The 26,024-nt window shown below is 46.8% G+C and overlaps 1 protein-coding gene across 1 annotated transcript in view; it reads right to left on the minus strand.

Annotated features, from left to right (window-relative positions):
• LOC135809590 (leucine-rich repeats and immunoglobulin-like domains protein 3) overlaps nucleotides 1-26,024 on the minus strand; it is a 58,106-nt gene that overhangs the window by 12,364 nt on the left and 19,718 nt on the right. Inside the window, exons 3-4 of the mRNA XM_065322973.1 lie at nucleotides 17,812-17,939; nucleotides 505-670 (exon numbers count right to left, since the gene is read on the minus strand). Coding sequence (XP_065179045.1) covers nucleotides 505-670; nucleotides 17,812-17,939 — 294 coding nt within the window. The remainder of the gene's footprint in view (nucleotides 1-504; nucleotides 671-17,811; nucleotides 17,940-26,024) is intronic.

The raw sequence follows: 26,024 nt of genomic DNA on the forward strand, positions 1-26,024 counted from the left end.
CATTTGTGGGAAGCACTCTTTGGAATGCCCTTCCCAGTGATATTCGCCTCTACAGTGCGGCTTTTGCCTTTAAACTGGCTCTGAACAGAATTAATTGTAATTTGTAACCAGTGCTAATCGCGCTCCTTCCTTGCTCGGCATCCCTACACATTACTGGATGTTTTCTCTGTGTGTTCTTCACTGCATGCTTACACATACACCCACCCATTTGAATTATATACATACTTTGTGCTTTGGAATTATCATGTTATGATTCTTTATAATATTTTCTTCTCATAATATTATATTTGTTCTTAGCAGGAACCAGAGGCTTTTTCTCTGGTGAGAAGGCAGAATTTCCTGTGCTCTAAATGAATTCTAATAGAAGAAACAGACAGACTCACAATTTTCGATTTTCTGCAGTCCTTTTTCTCGCAGAAATTAAAATCCTCTTCTGGGTTATACTATTCAAACTCCCATATATTCTGGAAACTTTAACTGAGACCGCCACAAACCAGAGCTTACCTGAATAACTCAAGTAAAACTTGACAGTTATGTCTCCAGCTAAGTTTCCCAGTTTGACGTTGTATACACCAGTGTCATTGTACTGGATAGCTGAAATGGTCAGTGTAAGGTTATCTGTTGATAATGAATACCTGGATGCAAACCCATTCCATGACGAATCACCAGTCTGTTAACATAAGATAACAGTCATCAAGCACGACTAACGTACGCATCCAATGCATTCTTCCCGTCGCTGACACAGCAGCTGCAGAGTCGTTTAATCAAATCCAGCAAATCCGGAATTCGTGCAATTTTCCCACTTTCCAGCGTGCATCCACAGCCCCCCCCCCCCTCGTGCGCTTTTCTATTCGATCCCTAACTCACATTTTTCACTACAAGGTTTTGTTTTTTGTTTTCCGGTGCCTACATGATCTTGCAAGTCCTCTTTTCTGCACCTACTTTCAGTTGATGACTAATACAGTCCAAGCATTCTGGGATGATCGCCGAATTACTCGAGGACAGGAACAGCGACTACTGCAAGTGCCTTTCCTTTCTGGACCTTCCGGTCGTCAGTCATTGACATTTGTGGGAAGCACTCTTTAGAATGCCCTTCCCAGCGATATTCGCCTCCACACTGCGGCTTTTGCCTTTAAACTGGCTATGAACAGAATTAACTGTAATTTGTCACCAGTGTTAATTGCGCTCCTTCCTTGCTCGGCATCCCTACACATTACTGCATGTTTTCTCTTGTTGTTTTTCACTGCATGCTTACACATACACACACCCATTTGAATTATATACATAATTTGTGCTTTGGAATTATCATGTGATTCTTTTTAATATTTCCTTCTCTCATAATATTATATTCGTTCTTAGCAGGAACCGGAGATTTTCCTCTGGTGAGAAGGCAGAATTGCCTGTGCTCTAAACGAATTCAAATAAAAGAAACAAACAAACAAACAAGGTTGTTGGAATGTATGATGTATGAGCATAAAGTCAAGGAACTAGTACATGTACTCCAAGTAGTTGTATCAACCATTGACAGCACGTGAACGTGTTGAGGTCGCGCATCATGACGTTACCATAATATAGATGCTCTGTAGTTACCTCCAATGCATACCTTTCATGTAACACATGTACATTGCACTTTGCATACATGTAATCTTTCGACGAACTGAGAAACTTGCTGCATCGTAAGAAGCACTTACATCGGGCCTCCAGGCGGCACCCGTCCAAGGTATGGCAATATCGCGCCCTCCGTCGGGAATGTAGCATCATGTCCCGTCGCTTGAAGTCAGCCTACTTCCTCCAACAATTCCAGGCTTCCCATCGCAACCCGCGGTATCAGTGACAGCCCTTTCCCAAAGATTCTCGCCTCTTTTTCACAAATTTTGCTGTTTTGGAAGAAATCACAACTTTCGCAACTTTCTTCATTTTCACAAACTGCTTCGCAACGTTTCTGCAACTGTGTGCAGAGAAGTGCCGTGGAGGAGACCAAAGAAGTGTCCGTGATGCTCCCCTTCAGCAAGAAGTGTTAAAACATTCCATCAAATCATCATGACAAGTGTACTTCGAGAAGTACAGTAAGATTGGGTGCCGGAATGACGAAGGACCCAGGGGCTCAAGGCATATTTTTATTTTGTTTTTTAGTTTTATTCTTATTTTACTAGGGAATTCCCAACAGGCGTCATCGTGTTTTTCCAGGTGGTAGTAGTAGTAGAATTTATTATTTTACTAGGGAACTCCCAACAGGGGTTGCCTTTTTACTGGGAACCCTAGGAATGACTTGGTGCTTGTGACAAATGCAGAAAGGGGCTTAGCTTGACGACATCCAGGTGGAAGCATGTTCCATCTGTCTGCTGCCAAAAATGAAATAGCATTCAGGCCGTAACGAGACGTAGCACTGGGTAGGTTCAGAGCGGCTGAAGCTTGACCGCGGGTAGCGGCATTTGTGCGGCATGATGCAGAGCGGGGGGTAAATATCGTGCTTAGAAGAGGACTGGTGCAACGAGATAGACAACTAAAAACAAACACAAACAGCTTCAAGTTTACACGGCGAGAGAAAGTGTACAGGTTATATTTGGTGAGAATACAATCGATAGAAGTATACTGATCATGGCCAAACACTCGCTTTAGGCACCTGTTGCTGGTTGACTCAAGTTTGTCTCGGAGTTTAGCAGACAAGCATTGAACATAACATGTGCTGGCATAGTCCAAGGTACTCTGGACAATTGTCAGGTAAAACATGTGGCGGCCGGTCATGGAGACATCGCGGCGTCCGTGGCGAAATGAGGCAACCTTGCAATGTGCCTTTGCGCACACACGCTCAACCTGCTGCTCGAAGCTGAGCGACGAGTCAAATAGGAGGCCAAAGTACAGAACATGGCTGGACTCGGGGATTACGGTGCCTTTGCAGGTGATGCTGGGGATCACGTGCAGGTGCGCAGCATGTCGTCTGAACAGCAGTAGCTGAGACTTTTTGGGATTCAGCACCAGTCCCCATTCGCTGAGGAAGTCCTCCAGATTCAAGAGATCTGTCTGCAGCATTCTGAGCACGGTTGAAGCCTTGCGACCAATGACGTAGAACACGATGTCGTCCGCAAACAGGAGAGCACAGCAATATTGAAATTTCTGAGGGGTACGGCGGATATAAATGCAGAAAAGTAAGGGACCTAACACGGAGCCTTGTGGTACACCACGTGAGCAGGGCTCTGTACTGCCTCGGGCATCGCCGACAATGACCTGCTGGGTTCTCCCAGTAAGGTAGTCTGCGAACCAACGCAATGCCACACCTCCGACGCCAACTGAAGCCAGTTCCTGCACGAGCTTGCTATGCTGAACGCGGTCAAAGGCCTTGCTCGTGTCCACAAACATGGCTCCACACAGCTGCTTCTTGTCCAAGGCCAACTGCCAGTCGTTTATTGCATACACCAAAAGGTCTTCACAGCTGTGATTGTGTCTGTAAGCAAACTGCTTCTCCGGTAGTGCACCAACTTCCTGATGATTGTCGAAGAATGCTACAAGTTGTCCGTGTACTACCTTCTCAAGCACTTTGGATATCACTAGCATCCTTGCAAATTCACGATGGAGGACAGGAGCACTTCTGGAGCTCCTGCTCCTGCCTCATTTACGTTTAGGGTCCACAAGGACTGGCCTTTGGACCATGTATTTTTTATCAAGAAGCTGTCTAGACTGGGTGTTCAGCCCTCCGAACTCAGCCACCTGGACCTAAACGGGAAGCCTGGCTGGTGCAATGTCACCTTCATCACCCAAGGAGTGCGCGACCGCCTGTTGACATCAGAGGAAGAATTCGTATTTGCCAGTTAGAATGTCGAAGTTGTAATGGGAGGCATGTCAGTTACGACTCTCCATGTATTCGGATGCCCCCTGTCATTGCAAGATGGTGCTCTTGTGCATGAAATTTCACTCTATGGTCGGGTCCATGGTCCTCCAAAGAGGAAGATTGTTAGCCATGAGGGCTTTGCAGCTGACACCGGGACCACGTATGTCAAAGTTTCCCTGAGGAAGGCTGTGCCTTCTAGCTTGCGAGTAGGTTCCCGTACCGTAAGAGTATGGCACAAAGGTCAAATTCAAACTTGTTGGCGCTGCAGTGTCTCTGGCCATCTGGCAAAAGACTGCCCAGGTACAGCAGCTGCAGGTGCGAGAAATGGCGTACACAACTCGCAGACCAACATGTCCTACGCAGACTCCTTGCAAGGGCAATTGAGTTCTAGTACGGGTCACCAAGAGGCGCCAAGCCAAGAACAGATAAATGAAAGCCCTCACACAGAAACTGTAGCAGTTGACGTTGGCGCCAGTGCGGGCGAGTCCACCGTACCTGACAAGGTCAATGGGCAGCCTAGCACAAGATCAGCTGGGACGCGCAAGAACCAGACCCCGCAAACATGTACATACACACACTGTTGAAGATGAAAACAGCTGCGACAAGGTTAAGTCGTCGGCGGATGAGCTCCCGGAAAATAGAAGCTGGGAAAATGTCGGCTCCGAAATGGAAGACGAGAACGGTGGCTCTGATTCTGAAGCTTTCACAGATGTTCGTACCAGGAAGCAAAGGAAAGCCAAGAAGCCCATCAGAATCCGCTCACAGCCGAGGATCTGGCGCCGTAGTCCATAGATTGATTCTTTGCTCGCACGATTCTTCTTTATCTTCATTTTGATTGCTTTGTATTGTGTTACGCAAGTTTTCTCCTATGCATCACCATTTTCACCAGGCACAGTACCCCACACAATAAGTTAACCCCCTTGACAATTGCATTCCTAAATGTTTGCAGTCTGCGACACAAGAGACATGAAATTAAGGCACTCCTAGATAGCTCCCAGATCGACGTGATTGGCCTTGCAGAGACATGGCTAGATGAGACTATCAGTAATGGAGAACTAGTCATTCTAGACTACTCCTTCGTGAGACTTGACCGTGGGCGCCCAGGAGGCGGCGTGGCATTCTACTATCGCTCATCTCTTGCTCTCCAACCTCGGCTGGACCTTGCGCAGGATGGCCTGGAAGCTCTTTGGTTACAGACAACGAATTCTGGGACAGCCCACCATGTATTTGCTTGTGTCTACCGCCCACCAACTGAGCCCATGAGCTTTTGGACCCGATTAGAGAGAGCGCTTGACGGAGCCTCACGGATAACCCCATCGATAACTCTCCTCGGCGATTTCAACGCGAATGCCAGACCGCCTGGTATTGATACCAGCAGGACACACTATCAAACTTGCCATCCATTTGACTTGGCAGGTGCATACGGTCTAGCAAACCATGTGGATAGTGCCACGCGCGTGACGCCTGGCTGCCCCCAAGGTACCGTAATCGACCTAATCCTAGCCCGTCCTGAAACAGTAGCGATGTGCCATGTCATTCAGTGCAAGATCAGTGACCACTTTGCAGTTCTTGCCAAGCTGGACATTTCCGTGCCCAAGCAGTCGACCAGTAAGCCGGCTACATCCACCCGAAATCTCAGCAACATCAATATAAACGACTTCCGAAATGACCTTACTGCTGCAAACTTGTATGCTTTTCCTGCTCAGGCTAACGTGGATGAAATGTGGCAAGACTGGCATTCAAAGTTTATAACTGTTCTGGATCGCCATGCTCCATTCACTTGCGAGCAAAGCCGGAAACGCCCAAGCGAACCACCGTGGTCGGACAGAGAGCTGTATTAGCTTACGATGCGGAAGAACAGGCTGCACAAGCGTTGGCTATCGGACAAAACTTGCCAGCAGGCCCACTCAGCATTCAAACAGACCCGGTCCGCTGCATCAAATGCCTACAGGCGTAAACGGAACGAGTTCTTTCGAAACAAGTGCGCGGAGAACACGGGAAACACCGTCAGCTATGGTCCGTCATAAACTCCGTTACCGGTCAAAAGCGGACACATCAGGAGCCATCGTGTGGTGTGGAGGCGATTACGTCTGCTTTCGAGACTGTCGTCACGGACATCACTCGGCCATCCGAACTACTCCTGCCTGCAGGACCCCCTGCGGAGCATTCCCTAGTGTCCTTTCCACCTGTCACAGTGGGCGCTTTGGAGCGCTTGCTGCAGCAAGTCAACTCGGCCAAAGCTACTGGAAGTGATGGAATCCCGGGTCTCCTGATCAAGTATTGTGCTGATATATTAGCTTCATCTCTTACCACATTGTTTAATGCATCATTATCCAGCGGCAAAGTTCCACAGCAGTTCAAATTAGCTCACGTTGTTCCGCACCACAAGTCTGGTTATCCTTCTGTTCCCAAATATTTCTGCCCGGTATCACTGCTACCGATACTGTCCAAAATCCTTGAGAAGGACGTGCAGAAATTGTTGGTGAAACATGTCGCACGGATGAACATCTTGCCAGTGAACCAACTTGCGTACCGTCATGGGCACTCTACGGAAGATGCTCTTGCCCTACTAACTGACAGAGGTGATACTGGGCGAGATGATGGTCTAGTTTTGGCAAACTGCCTTCTAGATATGTCGAAAGCCTTCGATAAAGTCAAACACAGCATTCTTATCCAGGACCTTTTTGGCATTGGCGTTACTGGAGGAGCACTGACTTGGTTCAAACATTACCTGTCAAGTCGCCAATAGCAAGTGTGCACTGGTACCAGACTCGGCAGGGTTGTTACATGCACCTGCGGTGTTCCGAAGGGTTCGGTCCTGGGGCCGCTGCTCTTCAGCATATACACTAGAGACGTACCGACTGTTACCTGCCCGACTATGTCAATCCAGTTTGCAGACGATATAGCTTTGACTTCCAGCCGCCGCAGCGCTGACCTCGTTTCTTCAGAGCTCACAACAGCCGTCTCTAACCCAGGTCGATGCGAGCATCCTGAAAGCCAGTAAGAAAATTGGAACTCTGTGGTGGACACGAAAGTCGCTAACACTTGCTAGCCGTGTGCTGTTCTTCAAGGCAGCTATCATGCCGGATCTACTGTATGGGTCCGTTGCGTTTAGCCCAGGTCTCACTCAGGCCCAGACTGACCGGCTCCAAGTAGCATAAAACCGTGGGGCAAGAGCAGTTTATGGTCGGCCAGGGTTCTCTTGTGCCAGTGATCTCCTGGAACGCATGCAGGTGTTCAGGATTGGAGAAGTACATCGGCAGAAAGTCCTGGTCTTTGTCTGGAGGTGCATACACGCCAGTGCGAATCCATCCCTCCAGGAGCTCTTCGTACGCTGCGCGGATCGTAGGATGCGCCTGGATCTCGCCCTGGGGCTCCGTCTACCAGCTACACGAACCCGCGCCGGGCGATCTCGCCCTGCCTCCCAAGGTAGTGCCCTTTGGAACGTCCTACCGGATGCAGTCAGAGTACTGTCGTCTCTCAGCAGCTTCAAAGCTGCCGTCGTACTGTATACCCTCCGATCTTCCTGATGTTATGATTATATACTTGCCCTGAGACAGCTTCCTGTCTGTGATTGATTTTCACTGTTTACCATTACTATTTGCCATGGCAACCCCCGTAGGTCCGTAACTGGCAGGGCAGGGTTGGGCCTTTTTCAAAAAAAAAATCCTCCCGATGTTAGTAGCAAGTACTCTCGTTAGCAGTTAGTACCTTGTTTTTTTGTTTGTTTTTTTCTTTTCTCTATTTTATTCTCTTTACCAGGCGTGGGCCATCCCCTGGACTAACAAAATGGGTGCCTTATTATTATTTTTCTGTTTCTGTTTTAATGACAGTCCATTGCACGCCTGAAAAAAGTACTTAGTTTATTAGGCAGGTTACAGAACTATCGTTCGCCGGCTTACTTGTAGTTTGATAACGCTTTGCTCTTCACTGAGATATCTACCAGTCTCTCTTTTTTTTCCTCCGTATTTTCTCCCCAACCTTCCTTCCCTGTAACATAATAACATATTCGCTGCCTTGTCATTGAGCATTTGTGCTCGTTTGGATTAGCAAATTAGAATAAAGTATACCTACACATACATACTGGCAAAAGTGACACTGGTCGGTAGTTGGAGCCGATAGTTGCGTCTCCAACTTTGTAGAGTGGGCACACGTGTGCATGCTTAAAACTACTTGGAACTTGGCCTGTATGCAAAGACGTATTGATGATGGCGGTGAGTGGGCCAGCGATGTCTGTGCGGCATCCTTTGAGGAGACATGGTGGTATTTCATCGGAGCCTTGTGCTTTGTGGCTGTTCAATGACTTCAAGACATCTTCAACATACTCCACTGTGACTGGCGTAAACTCGTCGAGAGTGGGAATGTCGACTGGCGGCCTAGGTAGAACAAGTTCAGACGGTCTTGCAGGATCACAAACTACGGTTGCAAATGTGGCTGTCAGGTCGGATATAGTCGCCTTAGGTAAGGATTTGACTTTTTCTCGTCTCTGCAAGCTTGTTCAGGATTTGCCACTGGGCTCTAGGGTTGCGTTTGTGGGTGTTGAAGGCCTTCACGCAGTATTCTGTTTTGAGTTTCTTATTCAAGAGGGTTCCCTCGCGCCGTGCTGCCCGGTACTGCTGGAGGAGGGGGCCGTCGGTTGGGTTCCTTTGTAGTTTCCTGTGCAAGTTTATTCGAAGCTGAAGAAGCTTTTTCAAGTGTGGCGTAACCCATGGTTGCTGACGAGGCCTGCCAAATCCAGACACCTTGAGCTGAGTGCTCGGAGCATTTCTGTCCAGAACATGTCTCAAACACTTGGAAAAGTGCTTCACTTGACCGTCCAGGCTGGTGGGCGACTCCCAAGTTCTGAAACTTTCATTGATTTCCTGGCCACATTGGTCGAAATCCATAGAATGGGGTGCAGGCTTCTGAATCAGCCTGTGAGTGTGCGCAGGAATGGGCTCAAGGTCTTGATAGGCACATTGGACAATGATGAGATCGTGATCACTAACACCGTTCATTGAGACTACTTCCGCCTTGACTACATGGGAGCCGTCGGTAACCAGAGCAAAATCTAGGCAAGTGCGTGCTGAACGAGTGGGTTCAGTGATAACATTTCTGAAGGACCCTAAGAAAGTCTTGATGGATGAACGAAATTCAACAGGTGAATTAGAAAGGCGGTAAGCAGGTGGCAGTGCATTCCACCGGTCAGCGCCTACGCAAGAAAGTGCGCTGAAACCAAAGGTGACGACGTACTCAATAAACTAATGAAGACAGCATACAAATCAAAAGAAGTGAGCGTTGGTCCTGCTCGATGCCCAATTTATTCTTGTTTGCCTTGGAAAGGAAACACATCGCTGACCATGTGCCGCGCAGTCAAGACGCTAGTACTGAAAACATACTTCGCAGCACACTTCATTCCTGTATTCACGACAATACGTGCGTTCATGGTGAGGAAGGACGTCCTACCATCCCATCTTTTGAGCCATTTCGTTTACCAATTTGAGTGCCGGAATTGTGGTAGCCGGTACGTTGGTAGGACCCTTCAACACCTGACCGCACGTATCAAACAGCATGTACCATTGCATATTCTGCCGGATGCAGCTAAATCCAAGCGGCCGAAGCGTGGCCGACCGCGCAAGAACCCACCCCCTGTGCCAGTGGTACAGACAGAGCCAACACAAAATGCGGTACTGTGTGAGGGGGCTAGGCTGCCCAAGTTACCAACTCCAGCAGCACTACCGTTGCCCTTGCCACTACCAGAACCGCTTCTTGTCTTCTTGTGCCGGGGGCTGCGGTGGACCCACCTACACCCGCGCTGGCATCACCAACTCTCACACGAATTGCCACGGCACCCACATTAGTCCAGAGACCTCGGAGGGCAAGAGCAAACTACTCCACAGATATTTATGCCAGAAACGGACAAGGACCGCGCGTTGTGGACAATACCAACAGAAGGAAGGTCGAGCAGGATCATGAGTCAGTGAGTGAAGCGGATCTGGAGAAACAACTCTGCTCACGGGCCAGACAGCTAGCAAATGGGAGACAAGTGGTCTGTACAGAAACGGAGGATGAGACAGGTGATCAGAGGATGGAAGAGCAATTGGATGACGAAACGGTTGGTGAGGAGACAGAGGACGAGGCAGATGATGGTAGTGATGATGATCGTGAGGATGACGAGCGGAACGAGGAAGAGGATGATGAGATGGACGAGGAGGAGTCGGGTCGGAAGGAGCGAGATGAGGCGGAGGAATGTGTTGATCATAAGAAGTCAGCTGTGTATCTACACTTGTTATCTCGTCCTGACTGTCTTAGTGTGTATGATGACTCTCATTTTTCTGTACTGTGTCGTGCGCGTTATGTCCAACAGTTGAAAGTCCTTGAGGCAGTTTGTATACGTACTCATAAGCCTGTTTTGTGTAAGCAGAAGGAGCACGTTGTTGCACTGAAGTTGTATTCGTAGGTTGACACTTAGTTTAGTGCCTTCTCGCCTTTGGTTACGTAATCTTGTTACCTTTTTGCGTTTCCTCTGGTGGTTTTATTGCACTTGTATTTTGTTGTTATTTCTAACACCTTTCTATTTACAGTACTTAGCTTCAGTTTCTTTGGTTGTATCCTTAGTTCCGTATTTTTCCCACTGATGGTAGGAACAAGAAAATCGATTCTGGGTTTCAATATGTCAAGTTGCAAGCGACCCCCTGGCCCGTACCACCACCTCGGAGTACCGGAAGCCAGTATGTACCGGTAAGACTGCAGGTCTGAAGGGTGCTGAGAGGGTTAAGCGTAAGGTGTTCTATTTAGGCCAAGTTGACCCACAATGTACTGCAACAGGCATAGTCAAGTGGTGTTCAGAGAGAGGGGTTGAGGTACTGTCTTGCAACATCTCGGAGTCTCGCTACTTCGGGACAGCCTACGCACACTTGGTATTACCCCAGGACCAATCATCCCGTGTATTAGCCACAGATTTCTGGCCCAACAAAATTACAATTCGTGAATGGCGTTTTGCGTCAGATGGAGCCTCTCCTGCCACCAAGAATTCTAACTGATGGCGTGCCAAGCGCTAAATCCATCAGTGTTCCCTTTTTTCCCTAAATCCCAGCGTGATTTAACCCTAGTATCTCTGAATTGTCGCTCTATTGTCAACAAATTGTCTGAGCTCTGCGTTATTGCCGAATGTGCTAAGCCTGACATAATCTGCCTAACAGAGACGTGGCTTTATCCCTCGAACCCGCTCTCACTGTCAGGCCATATCTGCATTCGCAGAGATCGACCTCCGGAAGACAATCGGTCAGCACATTGTAGCCGTGGGTATGGGGGTGTTGCCGTACTTATCCGTTCGGATTCCTTTCCGTACTTCTCCCCTCGTGCCGACCTTCAACGCCCTGGCTGCGAGTCTGTGTGGCTTGAACTTGGCTCCCCCTCTACTCAATCTCAGAATCCCATCTTACTATGCTGCATGTATCGACCAACCTCACAGAGCACAATGCAATTGTGGTACTTTTGTGACATTTTTGTTGAGGCATCACAGTCAGTCTGTTTGGATTCTTATGATCTGTTAGTGACTGGCGATTTCAACGCCCACAACTCAAGCTGGTGATCTCCTTAGCACAGTATTTGCTGCTCTTGGACTCCACCAGATGGTTGACTTCCCCACTCATTCCTCGCCTAATGGCTCTGTTTCATGTCTGGACTTGGTGATCACCAACCGACCACGCCTCGTGCGCTCAATTGATCAAGCACCTCCCTTGGGTATGTCTGACCATATACAGATTGTTTGCACTTTATGTTACGCCCCTATTTCGAACTACTTCCCCAACTCTTCCACTGGTCCTCCCTCTTCCCTGTATCGCTTCAAACAAGTACCTTCGCACCTTTGGCAATTAATCAACGCTGATTTAGCTGGCTACAACTGGTCCTCTCTGAACTCGTACACTGATGTTAATGACGCACTTCATCACTTTGATAATGAGCTCCAGTCCGCCTTCCGTCGTCACCTCACCCCATTCGGAGCCACCCACTCTGTGACATCTTCACGGCCCCGCATGCAATCTCCACCATGGGTTACTGCTGAGCTCAGGTCTGCTGTAAAATGCAAGCGTGATCTATAATAATTATAGTGTGTACAAAATATATCCGACAGCAGTAAATCATGCAGCTTATAACCGACAAAGGAATGCTGTAAAGCACCTGCCTCGTCAAGCACATCGTCAATATATACGCTCCATCCAAGCATCACTAACGTCACCGAATTGACCTACACTCTTTCAGTTTGTGCGAGCACAGCGGCACACTTCCGGCCGTGTCATGCCCCAAACGATGATAGCACCCGACGGTACGGTCGCCACATCCCCCAAGAGCATAGCTTGTTGTTAAATGATGTTTTGTTTTCCTGTGTGAAGGCATTCCTCAAACTGTCTCGTCTAGTCGCGTGCATGTGTGATATGAGCATGCACGATTTTGTAGTCGAGAGTCCTTTTGTCAGTCTCCTTGTTCGTCCCTTTGAGTGTTGTCTCCATTTCCGTAATGTCCAAATATAAATAATGTAACAAACCAGTCTTGTCCTTCGTGTCCTGCGTCTCGGGGAACAGAATGGCTGAGATTCCGTAACAACGTGGTGCCGAAACCCGGGGCGCAGAGGATGAGTTAGTTTGTAGTGAGTCTGTTCGTCGTCGTCGTCAACAACGAAGTAACTGTTACTTTGAAGTAAACAGAGCGTGGGAGCAGAGGAGGTGAAGAGCTGGTGGGAGCGGAAGACGACGCGGAGAGGAGGCAGAGAAGGTGATGGACTAGAACAGTCACTGTGGACTGGAGCCTGAGACGGCAGGAACCGCGACGGAGCGTGTGGCCGTGGCTCGCCAGAGGACAGTGGACGAGTCTGGCGTCACCGACTGTGTGTCGTCCTTGTTGTTCGTCTTTTTGTCTTGCTCGCTGTGTTGTTCTCTCTCTGTTCAGTTCGTTGCTTGTTGCTGTGTTGTTTCAGTTTGGCTGTTGTCGGTCTGTTGCTCTTCTATTCGTTCTGTTGTTCTCCTTTGTTTTTGTTGTCGATTTATTTGGTGCGGCTGTGCGTATGTTATTATTTTGTTGGAGCTTTGGCTCCCGTGTTTCGGTTGGCCTTGTGTGGCGTGGCCTGGTTGTAGAGCGTCGGCTCTAGGTTTTTATTTGGCCCTGTTTCGTGGCCCGGATATTATTTTAGAGCGTCGGCTCTAGGTTGATGGTTGGTTTTCGTTTTTCTGTTCTGCTGTGGTTCCTTTTGCTGTTGTGCATGTGGAACGTGGTGTCGGTTTATTATTGTGTGGAATGTCATCAAGGGGGCAGGTGTTGTGAAATGATGTGTTGTTTTCCTGTGTGATGGCATTCCCCAAACTGTCTCGTCTAGTCGCGTGCATGTGTGATATGAGCATGCGCGATTTTGTAGTCGAGAGTCCTTTTGTCAGTCTCCTTGTTCGTCCCTTTGAGTGTTGTCTCCATTTCCGTAATGTCCAAATATAAATAATGTAACAAACCAGTCTTGTCCTTTGTGTCCTGCGTCTCGGGGAACGGAATGGCTGAGATTCCGTAACAAGCTGATGTTCTGAACACGCAGTTCACCTCATTTGGGCTACCTGATGATCCTTCGTGGCGCATTCCCCCTTTGTCCCAGTCGCCTTTCGTATCTGTTCCGTTCCGTACAATCACTGTCACTACATTTCAAGTTCGGAAATATCTGAAGCGCCTGAAATGCGGAAAGTCTCCCGGCTCAGATGGGATCCCGAATGAAGTGCTGCAGTCTCTTGCACCATCAATAGCCTATCCTCTCGCCATTATTTTTAATAATTATGTCATTTCGAACTGGCACATTCCCACAGGATTGAAAATCCGCCATCAGGACACCGCTTTACAAGAATAAAGGCTCCCGTGCTTGCCCGGCAAACTACCGCCCCATCTCTCTGCTGCGCACAGTTTCCAAACTTTGTGAGCGTATTGTACTCGATTCCCTCTACCTGCACATCCCTCCAGCTCTCTCACCAGCTCAGTCGGGATTCTGCCGTGGTGACTCAACTCAATACCAGGTGACTCGACTTGTCCAAGACATAGCGACAAAGAGGAACTGTGGGGAGCACATGGGAATAGTGTTTTTCGACTTGGCTAAGGCATTCCTCACCGTATGGCATCGTGGCTTACTTGCCAAGTTGGAGGTCACCTTCCGGGTGGAGGATGATGCCTTGCGTTGGATATCATCGTATCTGTCTGCTCGTTCTCAGGCTGTCCTATTTCTTGTCTGATCCCCTCCCTGTAACGTCTGGAGTGCCCCAAGGTTCCATTCTGGGTCCTTTGGTATTCTTGCTTTACGTTAATGACCTACCTTCAGTTGTCCCCAATGTTAGTTTGTATGCGGATGACACTGGCCTTATCTGTTCTGATTCCTCCCCTGCACAATTACTCCTTACCATGCAGCATCGCATCAACAGCACTGTCATGTGGATGCAAACGTGGAAACTCCAGCCCAATTTAGACAAGACAGAAGCCCTGTATATTTCTTCATCCCCTCCAGATCAACCATTATACTTCCCTGACTCGACTACGCCTATCCGTGTTGTTACTCAGCACAAACATCTCGGTGTGATGTTTGACTGCAAACTCTCTTGGGCTGCACATGTCAACTGTGTATGCAAGCGAACCAGTTCAGCATTAGAGGTACTACAACCACATTGCACTCATTTGCCCATCCAGTGTAAACCATTATTTTATCAGTGCTATATTCTCCCTATATTCGACTATTGCGATACCGCTTGGTTTGGCCTTTCTGACGCAACTCTGAACCAATTAGAAGTCCACCATAGATTTATACTTAAAATTCTTTACAACAAGGATCGATGTTTTCCATCGGATGCCCTTTATCGACTTGCACACACTTCTCCTCTCTCCGTTCGTCATAAGCACCATCTCAGTACACTGGTTCATAAAAATTTAATATTTCTTCATAAAACTCCTTCACACATGATGAAATACAATTGGTTCTCGACAAGCTCAACCCGCAACGCTCATCCTGCCTCTTGTTAAGTCAGCCCAGTATCTAAAGTCCCCCTTGTTTTCCGGTTACTCTCATTGGTTAGCATTACCATGAGGTCTGAAAACTTGTTCTTCTATTGGTCAGTTTAAAGATCTACTATCGCAACTGAACTAGACGCAATAATTATTATCGAAGAACATTCTCGAATACCTGGGTGATGCACGAATTTTGATTGTGCTCACTTCCGTTAATCGTTTTTCTTTGTAATTTTCCATTCATTTTTTTGCTTTCATTAATATTTGCTTTGTTTTCCTAGATTACAATTGCCGTGGCTGGCTCAACGCCCTTGTCTCAGGGGATTCTGTCCCTGCATTAGCTATGCTTGTCACATGCTATGAGATTGTGTCTAATAATATGGAAATACCAAAGAGGGGAAGGCACGCGCAACGAAAACGAGCACAAGCTACAGTCCCAACGGAACAAAGAATGTCGATTGTTACTGGACGATGACGAAACCAGTAGGCGATTCTAACTACAATTAGAAGCAGCAAAGCAGCACACCACCCAACTTGGGTGGGTCATAAATATCAAAGATAAGTGAAGAAGGGGGAAGCTTTGCGAGAACGAATTGTACAAGCCGAAGAGAGTTACTCTTAACTCGTTTCCATAAGTCCTTTTCCTTTCTACTTTTAGTATTGGCTCAATACGCGAGTTTCAAATTATTATTATTATTATTATTAGAAAGGAAAAGGACATATGGAAACGAGTTAAGAGTAACTCTCCACCACTGTAACTAGATACTATATACAGTCAGAAAGTGCAACAACTAGGCACAAAACTGACAGAGCACTGAGACATTCGACGTCCTGACACCTAGCTTCAACACATCTCCGTAGCGCTAACCGACAGCCTTCCAACTTGGAAGGTTCAAGGTTATGGAAATACCAAAGAGGAGAAGGCAAGCGTAGTTAGACCGCTTTGTCAAATCGCCTACTGGTTTCGTCATCGTCCAGTAACAATGGACATTCTTTGTTCCGTTGGGACTGTAGCTTGTGCTCGTTTTTGTTGCGCTTGCCTTCCCCTCTTTGGTATTTCCATAACCTTGAACCTTCCAAGTTGGAAGGCTGTCGGTTAGCGCTACGGAGATGTGTTGAAGCTAGGTGTCAGGACGTCGAATGTCTCAGTACTCTGTCAGTTTTGTGCCTAGTTGTTGCACTTTCTGACTGTATATAGTATCTAGTTACAGTGGTGGAGAGTTACTCTTAACTCGTTTCCATATGTCCTTTTCCTTTCTACTTTTATTATTGGCTCAATACCCGAGTTTCAAATTATTATTATTATTATTATTTGAAACTCGGGTATTGAGGCAATAACAAAGTAGAAAGGAAAAGGACATATGGAAACAAGTTAAGAGTAACTCTCCACCACTGTAACTAGATACTATAATATAGATACTCTGTCAGTTTTGTGCCTAGTTGTTGCACTTTCTGACTGTATATAGTATCTAGTTACAGTGGTGGAGAGTTACTCTTAACTTGTTTCCATATGTCCTTTTTCTTTCTACTTTATTATTATTATTCTCGTATCCGTTCCCAAGAGGAACTCACGACAATGGAATGAAAAACAGAAACAAAAATAAAAACATGGTGATGTGGAGATAATAGCGTTTCATACATTGAGTACAAAACAATACAGATACAATCAGTGCTTCGGATGCCTGTACACCCTGATATAGTAGTGAGCACAAGCATCGTTCACACTAGTTCAGTTTCTAATAGAAATAAATTGGCGAATTGTACATAGTAATGTGTGAGATACGTCCACATAACGAGTCATTGGAAATGTACTTCAGTACTACTAAAAAAAGAAGAAGAAACACCCTGAAAATGTGTTGTGGAAAATGTCCGGGCATGTCCGGACAGATTTCAAAACGGAAGGACATTTGTCCGAGCTAAATGAAATCCTTAAGCTATGCCCTGGGTAAGGGCAGCAGTGTGAGCTCCGTGAGCACAAAGAGTAAAGCGGCCTTGTAGGAGAGAGCCCTTAGGCAGCCCGTGATGACGTAGTCAAATGGCCGCATGACGTCAGGGTGCGGCCCCGGTTTTTGCAATTTCAAAGTAAAATATCTCAAGAATGCTTCGTCGTAGAGGCTTCGGACCAAGACCGTTCAACTCAGCACCCGAAACTCTACAGGCTATCAGATTTTCATTTTTTCGTGGAGTTCCCCTTTAACTGTTGCGTACCTTTTAGATTGTTTTCCCACCGTCTCCATCGCTTGACATAAAGTAATCTAATGTCACTTCAGCTCATCCCCCTTATTGCGCTATTAAAATTTTTGTCTCCTCGTCGAATATTTAAATCCACAGTTCTAGCGTTACTATTAGTGTCTCACCCCACTTGCACTCAGTTCTCACTTCACTTCTTATGCCTCACCTTTCTTCATTCTATTTTAGCACTGTGTTTTGCTCTCGTTAAACATTATTGAATGTAAACTTTTAAATCATTGTTCAGCATGTATATTCTTCAGTCACGACAAGCCATTCATGAATGTGACATGAAAAGTGATTTTGAAACATTTCGTGACTTCTTTCTTGTGTGGCTATCACAGCAGAATGTTTTTAATCTTTGCTGATATTTGATGCTATTTAAAAATTGGTTTTTCAGCTTCGATTATTTCGATTTCATGAAGGAAGATAACGTTATATCGACAACTATACCCCTGGGTCCATTTGAACCCCAAAAACGGAATGAGGGTTAACAGGACTAGCTGATCAGCTGAATAAAATAAAAGTTTATTTCTCCCATTTGGAAGCGTATAAACGTCAGGACTATTGTTTATGGCTAGCAATCACCCTTCATATCTACATTGTTGGCAGTATCAAAGACATGCTATGAGATATTGATGCTACCTTCATATGTTTATTGTTGGCAGTATCAAAGACATGCTATGAGACAATGATACTATAATAATAAAATTTAATAATGTCCCTGATGGATTGAGAGAATTTATAAAAAATACCTTTGTCCATGTGATGTTGTTTGGCGGCACAGCTGGAAAACCGGGTGATGAATATTTGACCACCATGTCAACTGAAGAATCTGTATAACCGATCAAATGCCCAATCAGGGGAATTGCGACTGGTAGAGCTGGGAAGAAAAACAAAAAAGGCACCATGCTACGATTATGTCAGCTATCCTAAGTCAGAAATAGTGGTTGCGACTTCGGCGATGATTTGTTTAGGAATGAGTTTGCTCCCACACTGGACCTCTCGCTGTTATGAAACCAATACTTCTCAAGTGCATAAAGGCCTTCTCGCTTGTGACATTGTGTTCGTTTTAATGCAGTTGTATCTCGACACCGCCGTACCGCTGATGTTTACGACGTGGTATACGCTACATGCGCTATGTGCGATTTGCTGTGTGCGGTGTAGTTGTATGTTGTATATGTATGCTTTTCTGATATACGCTGTCATTTTCACGCTATAACAACCTGGTGGTTTTAGTGTTAGTTATATTCGATCAAGTGAAATATACTGTTGAAGAGTAAATAGTTGTCCTCGTGCCGTGTGGTCGTTCGTTCCTGATTTTTAGAGAATCACAAGGGTTCATAACATTTGGCGACCGTGCCAGGATCGAAGCGAGCATTGCAGAGGAACTACATAATTAGAGCCAGCTTTATCGCCAGCGGAATTCGGTATGGATTTGATGGCGATAGGTTGATGGAATACGTGGAGAAGAGGCTCCGACAGTGCGAGGAGCGTGAAGAGCGCAGTGCCAGACGGCAGGAGGGTGCGCTCCGCACAGAGTTTGACGAAAGGCTCAAGGAGATTAACGAGCGCATCGCCAGGGTGTATGAGGGTGATGGTGACGCCGCCATTGTGAGATCGATGGGAGGTACTGTGGAAGCTCCCTGTCACAGCCGTGGACGTAGGCCTTTAAAGAAAGTTCCTACATAAGATGGAAGGCAGCGACCCGTTATTTATTTATTTAGTTATTTCATTAACTCGTGGTCATTGACCAATTGGCATGCAAAGTGCGAGAGAGGGGTGATAGCCAACCATGGCAAGGAGAGAAAAGAAAAGAATAAAGAAAAAGACAAGAAAGAAGGATAGACAAGAATCCAGCAAGGAGATCCTATCGTACTATCGTACTACCTTATGCGATCGGAGTGCATTTATTAAACCTGGAAAGACATTTGGATATCTTAACATGCTGAGGAAGTTGCAGCCAAAAGCTTTAGGACAAAAACAGAGGAGAGTTGGTAAATGCGGCTGAATTAGCACGAGGAAGTGAGAGACTATTACGAGTGGACCGGGACAGAGAAAACCAATTGAATATGGAGAGATGAATGGGAATTTTGCCTAGGCGAATTCTGTGGATCAAAATGCAAAGCTGCTGTTTGCGATTATCTTGTAGTGGCTGAGTATTGCTGATACAATAGAGCTCGAGACTAGGAAATAAACGCTGCTTGTTAAACAATATCTTAAGAAGAGATTTATGTTGGATTTCAAGTTTGTTCACAGGATGCTGACTTAGACTACACCAAGACTGACATGCATACTGCAAAATAGGTAATAGATACGAGCGACAAAACATAGAACGGCATGTATTTTGCAGATGAGAACGATGAGGATATAGTATGCCGAGAACACTACTCAGAGTTTTCTTGCAAATATAGTCTACATGAGGAGCCCATGTTAGGTAGTAGTAGTAGTAGTATTGACATATCCGCGGCAAGCCGCTTATGTACAACGGCATGGGAGAGGATAACAAAAAATGAAAATATATTGTTGGGGAAATCCACGCTATTATCGAATATTCAACAATGACGGGTGTGGGGTTATACCAAATTCCCATAATGTGGAAGTACGTTATTAGGTATGTTAGGTAGTCGTCAATAATTATACCAAGGTGCTTATGTTCATGGACAATTTCTATGGTCGATAAGCTGCCAGGACATGATAGAGACACATTTACAGAACTGACCACTAGCACCGCTACAGAAGAACATCACTTTGGTCTTACTAGTGTTCGGTCTCAGCTTCCAAGTCGACATCCAAGAAATGGTGGAGTTGATCTTTTTCTGGAGGTCATCAACTAGCAATTGCCTGCAACTACTTGAAGTGGAAACTGTGGTATCATCGGCGAACAGTTAAACAATAGGGACAGACATCGGTAGATCATTGACGTAAACTAAAAAGAATAGTGGCCCCAGGATTGACCCCTGTGGCACATCAGAATTGAGTGGCTGGGGAGACGAGAGGGTGTTACCGACGCGCACAGCCTGTAACCTGCCAGTTAAGTAGCTTTTAAAGAAATAACGCATTTTGCCACCAATGTCATAGGCACCCAACTTGGCAATCAGGCCTCTATGCCAAACAGTGTCAAAGGCTTTCGCCAGGTCAAGGAAGCACATGCCAGTATGTTCTTTTAAATGTCGGGACTGCATGTTTTGGATTAGGTGGACTAGGTGCAGAGCTGTGGAGTCTCCTCGCCGGAAACCAGACTGCATGGTATGCAAGTACGGGGACAAGTGTCGATATAGCTGATCGTACACAATGCGCTCAAACAGCTTTGAAATACAGCACAGTAGGGAGATGGGTCTGTAGTTCGTTGCATCCCATCGGCAGCCTTTGCGCTTATAAATTGGGACCACTAATGCGTATTTCCAAGTGGAGGGAAAGATTCCAGACGACAGAGAGATGTTAAAGAGCAGCTATAACGGATATGCTAGGCTGTCTTGGAGCTGTTTCAGGATTTCGTTTGGTATACCATCGTAACCAGGAGACTTCTTATTGGGGAGACTGCGTATGTATCTGGTTACAGTACGGAATGAAATCGTCAGCGATGTAAACGTTGACTCTATAGGTATTTGGTGGATAGGAGGAACTAACCATTCAGGTATATCCTTAACGCAGAAGCTGGTAAACTGCTCATTCAGAGCATCCGCAATATCAAGAGGCGCAGTGGCGGAACTTTGGTCAGACCGTTTGATTGCTATTGGATTAGAGCCCAATGACGAAGCTGATTTGCGTAGAGTTCTTATAAACGAGTGAAGTGATGGATGCTGGCTGTCGGTGAGAGACGTAGTAATGGACTGGACGTATTCTTTATGGGCTACATGTGATAACGTTTCTGCAATTTTCCGCTGACGTATGTACTTCGTGGCATTTGACGGCGTAGGGTATTTTTTATAGATGCTGTAGAGGTCATGCTTTCTCTTAATGCCTGCCCTGAGCACTGGTGTCATTCATGGTGGATCCTGGCGCGAAGAGCGGCTTCGGCTTCTGGTGGATGACTGGTGATCGCGGTGACAAGAGCAGACTGTGAGACGATTTGAGGTCAGACGAGAAGTAAAAAACGGCTGTATCAGTAACAAGGCCACATAAGAGGTCACTCCAGTGAGTTGCGGCAATTTCAGCATTGACGCCTTCCCATTGCGATTGAGTGAGCAAGTGATGGCTGAAGCGAGGCGGTGCAATGTCAGATGTGGACTCTCGAGACTGTGCTATGTCTTTAGCAATGGAGAGCCTGCCGAGGACGATTAATTGATCGGAGGCACCCAGGGGCTCAGGGATTCAATGGATGCGAACTTCTCGGGAATGTTTGTGCCGACCAGATCCAGGCAGCCACGGGGTCCATTGAAGGTGAGATGGGTGGGGAACGTAACAAGTTGAGACAGTGCTATCCAGCGAAAAGGTTGCACAAGACAGAGCCTGCAGCAGATGTTGAGTCGGAGGCACACCAGCTCTGGCAATGGGCATTAAAATCACCAGTTACAATGGTAGATGATGGAGCAGGTAGCTTAATGAGAGCAGTCCGCAGAGTGTCTAGACAATAGTGTAGGTCAGCAGCGTGCTGGTTAGGGGGTCTGTACAAACAGGCAAACGACAGTGGTTGGGATGAACCTATGGAAGTAGCTTCAACAGGAATTGCTTCAAAGTTCTGTTGGCGAAATGAGTGAATCTCTTTCACTTTGCTGAAGGCGGTAGCGAGCACCAGGATGGCAACACCCCCATAGCCTCTGAAGGGGTCAAGGTTAGAGGGAGTTTGCGGTCGATCACGGCGGAATACTGCATAGTTCGGTAAGTGTAAGGTATGGTTGGTGGTGAGCCAAGTCTCCGTGATGCAGATAATGTCAGGCTGCTTGGCATTACAAAGGATGGAGAGTTCACCGAGTTTGTTGTTTATTGAGCGTGCATTTATCACCGCAACATACACATGGAAAGAAGATTGAGTACAATGGTTAGAGGAGCTGGAGGAGCCGGAGGTAGGATAGAAGGGCTGTGCAAGAACATTTAGTGTAGAATACAGGCTCGAGGAAACGGTAGAAGTAGTCAGAGGGTGTGGGGTGAAGGGGAGAGCGTTGGGATTTAGGATGCATGTACTGCTCATTTACCTACAATGTCAGAGGAGAAGCGCCATTCGCGAATCCCTACGGAAGCAGGCCAAAAATCATCATGTTGGACCGTGGTGAAGTACTCTTCAGGAATCACAGCATGGGCATAAGCCAGTCCAAAATAGCGTGTTTCAGCCACAGAGCATTTTGATGATGTGAACATCTTTGTTTGCGCACCACTTAGCTGTTGCCTCAGCATGTTGCTGATGTGGAGCGCTTTGCACCTTACACGGGAACCACCGCGTAGGAGACCCTTTGTTGACTTCTTTGTCTTGTGGAAGTATGATGTGACTGAAGTCACTGAACTGTGCGTGTACGATGTGCGTGTCTGGTCACCTGGGCGATGGAATGATAGCGGTGGAGTACTACGGTGTGGCAGACTCATCAGTTGGGCGCTGTAGAGCGGACGAGGGTTTGTGAGCCTCTGTTCAAACTGTACGGGTGCATTGGGATTCAAACGCTGCTGCTGTGAACGTGGGGCTGGTGCTACAGTGGAATTCAAATGCTGTGGATCGGATGGGGAACTACTACTGAGTAGTACACGAAGGTTCATGGTGATCAAAAGGCATACCAGTAGGTTGTGTGGGCGGGATAGGTGCGTGGGTTTGTGATTTTAAACTAACGTCTGCTAGCTGGCAACGGAGAGACTCAACTTCCGCTTTCAGGTCTACAGTGGCGAACATCTGGCGAACTAGTTCCTGCACTGTCTTGGCCAACTCATCAATGCCAGGACTTGCTTGACTATTACTAGTAGTATGTACATGTGACTGACCTGCATTACCGATCACGTGTTGGCGAAGCAGGCGGACCATGGAAGCACGGTTCATATTGCTGGTGAACGAAATTTCATTTTTCTTGGCCAGGTCACGAAGTAAGTCAAAGCCGAGGATGGCAAGGTCGGCATTAGATAGATCCTCAGACATACTTTGTCCACTACTTCGGAATTACCATACGTGGAAACTATTGGAAAACAACAGCTTAGTCATGCTCTGAAAATCCGATTAATGCGGAGCAACGGAATTTGCATCCATGCAGCATATAAGATTCGAATGCGTATCTCGGCCTGCTCGAGGACATCTGTGTCAAGAACGAGTTCGACGAAAACGAATGGCTGCTGCGATTGCGTATAACTCTATCGGGTAGCATGGTGAAAAGGAACTGTTTTGGCTGCAGTACCTACGAGGAAGCAAAGCGAGATTTGCTTGCCTCGCTCGGAAGGACGCCGGACAAAGCATGAAAGACTGTGCTTACAGGCAAGCAGCGGTCAGAGAAATCTTTGAAGCCAGTAGGAGGATCAGATCGTGGTTTACGTAAACTGGGTTCGTACCATGCTTCAAGCCAAAGCGCGCATCCATCAATTTGGCCTTGGTGGTGGCTGTCATCTTGGCGCGGATCAGCCTTGGTCGATTACCGCCTGGTCGTCCGAGGCGGTCTGCTGCAGTGAAGGCTGATGTCTCTATCTCCGGAACAAGTGATGCCAGCATATCCACTAGCGTCTCCTCAGTGTCCTCCTCTATGCCTGAAATAATGACATTGTCCCGTATCTGCAGTTGCATGCACTCTTCCTCAACCACTTGGCGTACGGTGAACACGATGTCATGGGACATGTGGCTAGACACCGCAGAATGAGTATGGGTACTCATATCCTCTGTCAGGGGTTGTACGGTGCTGGCCAGTTCTGTCTTTTTGCGCTCCAACTCGTTCACTCTCGCCTTGAGATCCTTCACCTCTTTGCTCAAATTGTCGACATTGCATATCAATACTGCCAGTCTCTCGTCCAAAAGTTCCGACATACACGCCTTAAAATCAGCGAGTATATCCGGGGCCACAGCTGCCTTGGCAGAAGAGGTGGAACCTATAGCACTGGTTGGACAAACATACCTAGGGATACCGGAGATGCCAGCAGCAGACTTTCCACTTGACCTCAAATCATCGGGAGGACTTTCGGCTTTCCGCCTTCCAGAGTCACCGGCTTTCGGGGTCCGTACAGACTGGCTATACGTACCTCTCCCAGACATGGCTTTTCTTGCGAGAACCAGCTCGAATACAACAACAAAAAGCCTTGGATGGTGGAGCTCCAAAAACTCAAACCGCATCACTGACTGACACTGACTTTTTTCTGCCTGTGCTAAGCGGTTGAATGGATACAACATCCTCATATCCGTGACCCTCTAGAGCTTCTAAATAGTCATGAATGCTTACTTGTTTCAAAGCTGAGAGAGAAGCAGGCCAGCTCTTCAGGTGGGCGGATGCAACATCTCTCCATGCGTCCAAGCTCTGGTCACCCGTCGTTGCAACACTTGCAGGGTCAGACCCTGCCTCCATGTTGTCTGCTAATGCTTTACGATCAGTATACTGTGAAATACGGACCTAAACGACCATTTCTACCGGAGCCCAAAAAACGCAAACCGGCCTTTCTGAGGTCTAGTTGTAGGTCTCGTGTATGCTTTTCTGATATACGCTGTCATTTTCACGCTATAACTACCTGTTGGTTTTAGTGTTAGTTACATTCGATCATAATACTCATAAAAAAGGACACACTCCAGGCTCTTTACGAACATCATGAAAGTTTTTGTTTTTGTTTTTGTTGTTGTCGCACTACATGTCACGCATATTGAGTTTTCTCGCACTTGCCCCTTTTTGTCATTATTGCTATGTGTATAGGTCATGCACTTTTGCTGTTTACTTTAGCTATCTTCTTCTTTGCGCTGTTTTACCAACTCCTTACTGTCCACTATTCCTGTTCATATTCCTTTGCCTGTATTTCACCTGATGAGAAGGCTTGAAAGTATACTTGTGAAACCAATAACTTTCAAGATGTTCGTAAAGAGCCTGAAGTGTGTCCTTTTTATGAGTATTATTGCATTTTTGTCTCCCAGGAAATTGTACATATTCGATCAAGTGAAATATACTGTCAAAAGTCCATAGTTGTCCGCGTGCCGTTCTGTTGTTCGTTTCCGACTTTTAGAGAATCACAAGGGTTCAGAGCACGCGCTATTCCGCCGACTTGACTTGACACTTGATTGACTCAGGACTGCCATCCAGAGCACACGAGAAGTCCATCGAACCTTCGACTCATCCAGGAGTGACACTGACTCACGCTGTTATCTGGTGTTCACGAGGTGTTTGTCGCGCTGGAAACGAAGTGTCTCTGTAAGTTTGTATCCCTAGTGATGTTTGTTCCTGGAGAGTACTATATAATTGGTGCTATTCAGCCACTGTCTTCCTCAGCCTACTCAAGTTCAACTAATGAGGGGTGAATTCCCCGAAACACTGTGTATTGAGCAGGGAGTGGTGCTTTCTTGCAGGTTGCCGAGTCGAAGGTTCAATGGACTTCTTGTGTGCTCTGGATGGCAGTCGTAAGTCAGTCGTGTCAAGTCAAGCCGGGGGAATAGCGCGAGCTCCAGTGTGGGAGCAAACTCATTCCTATCCCAAGTCATTCGATGTATTGAAGGACTTGTGGATACATAATTGTCACGTGACAATAGCTACATGAGCCGAAGACTGCAGCCTACAGTTACCGTAGGGCCTTGTAATTAATGCCGGTTCCGTTTAGAAGCCTGTTTTGAATACAAGCCTGATTCGAAAGTTACACAGTTGGCACATGAGCTTGGTGTTAGTAATGACATACACGGAAATATGTTAAATGTAAAAAAAAGTAAACCATAGGGCACAAGCTATGCGCAAGAGTAAACCAACTAAACCAGATATTGAACAGTCACACGTGCAGCACATGGTAACACAGGACGGACAAGGAGACTGAGACCTTCCACGGCAAGGTTCTGGATATGTCCTACCAAGAGTCCATGATCACAAGAATGTGTGACTGTGTA

Source organism: Sycon ciliatum, chromosome 2 (assembly GCF_964019385.1).
Source record: "Sycon ciliatum chromosome 2, ocSycCili1.1, whole genome shotgun sequence".
NCBI lineage: Eukaryota > Metazoa > Porifera > Calcarea > Leucosolenida > Sycettidae > Sycon > Sycon ciliatum.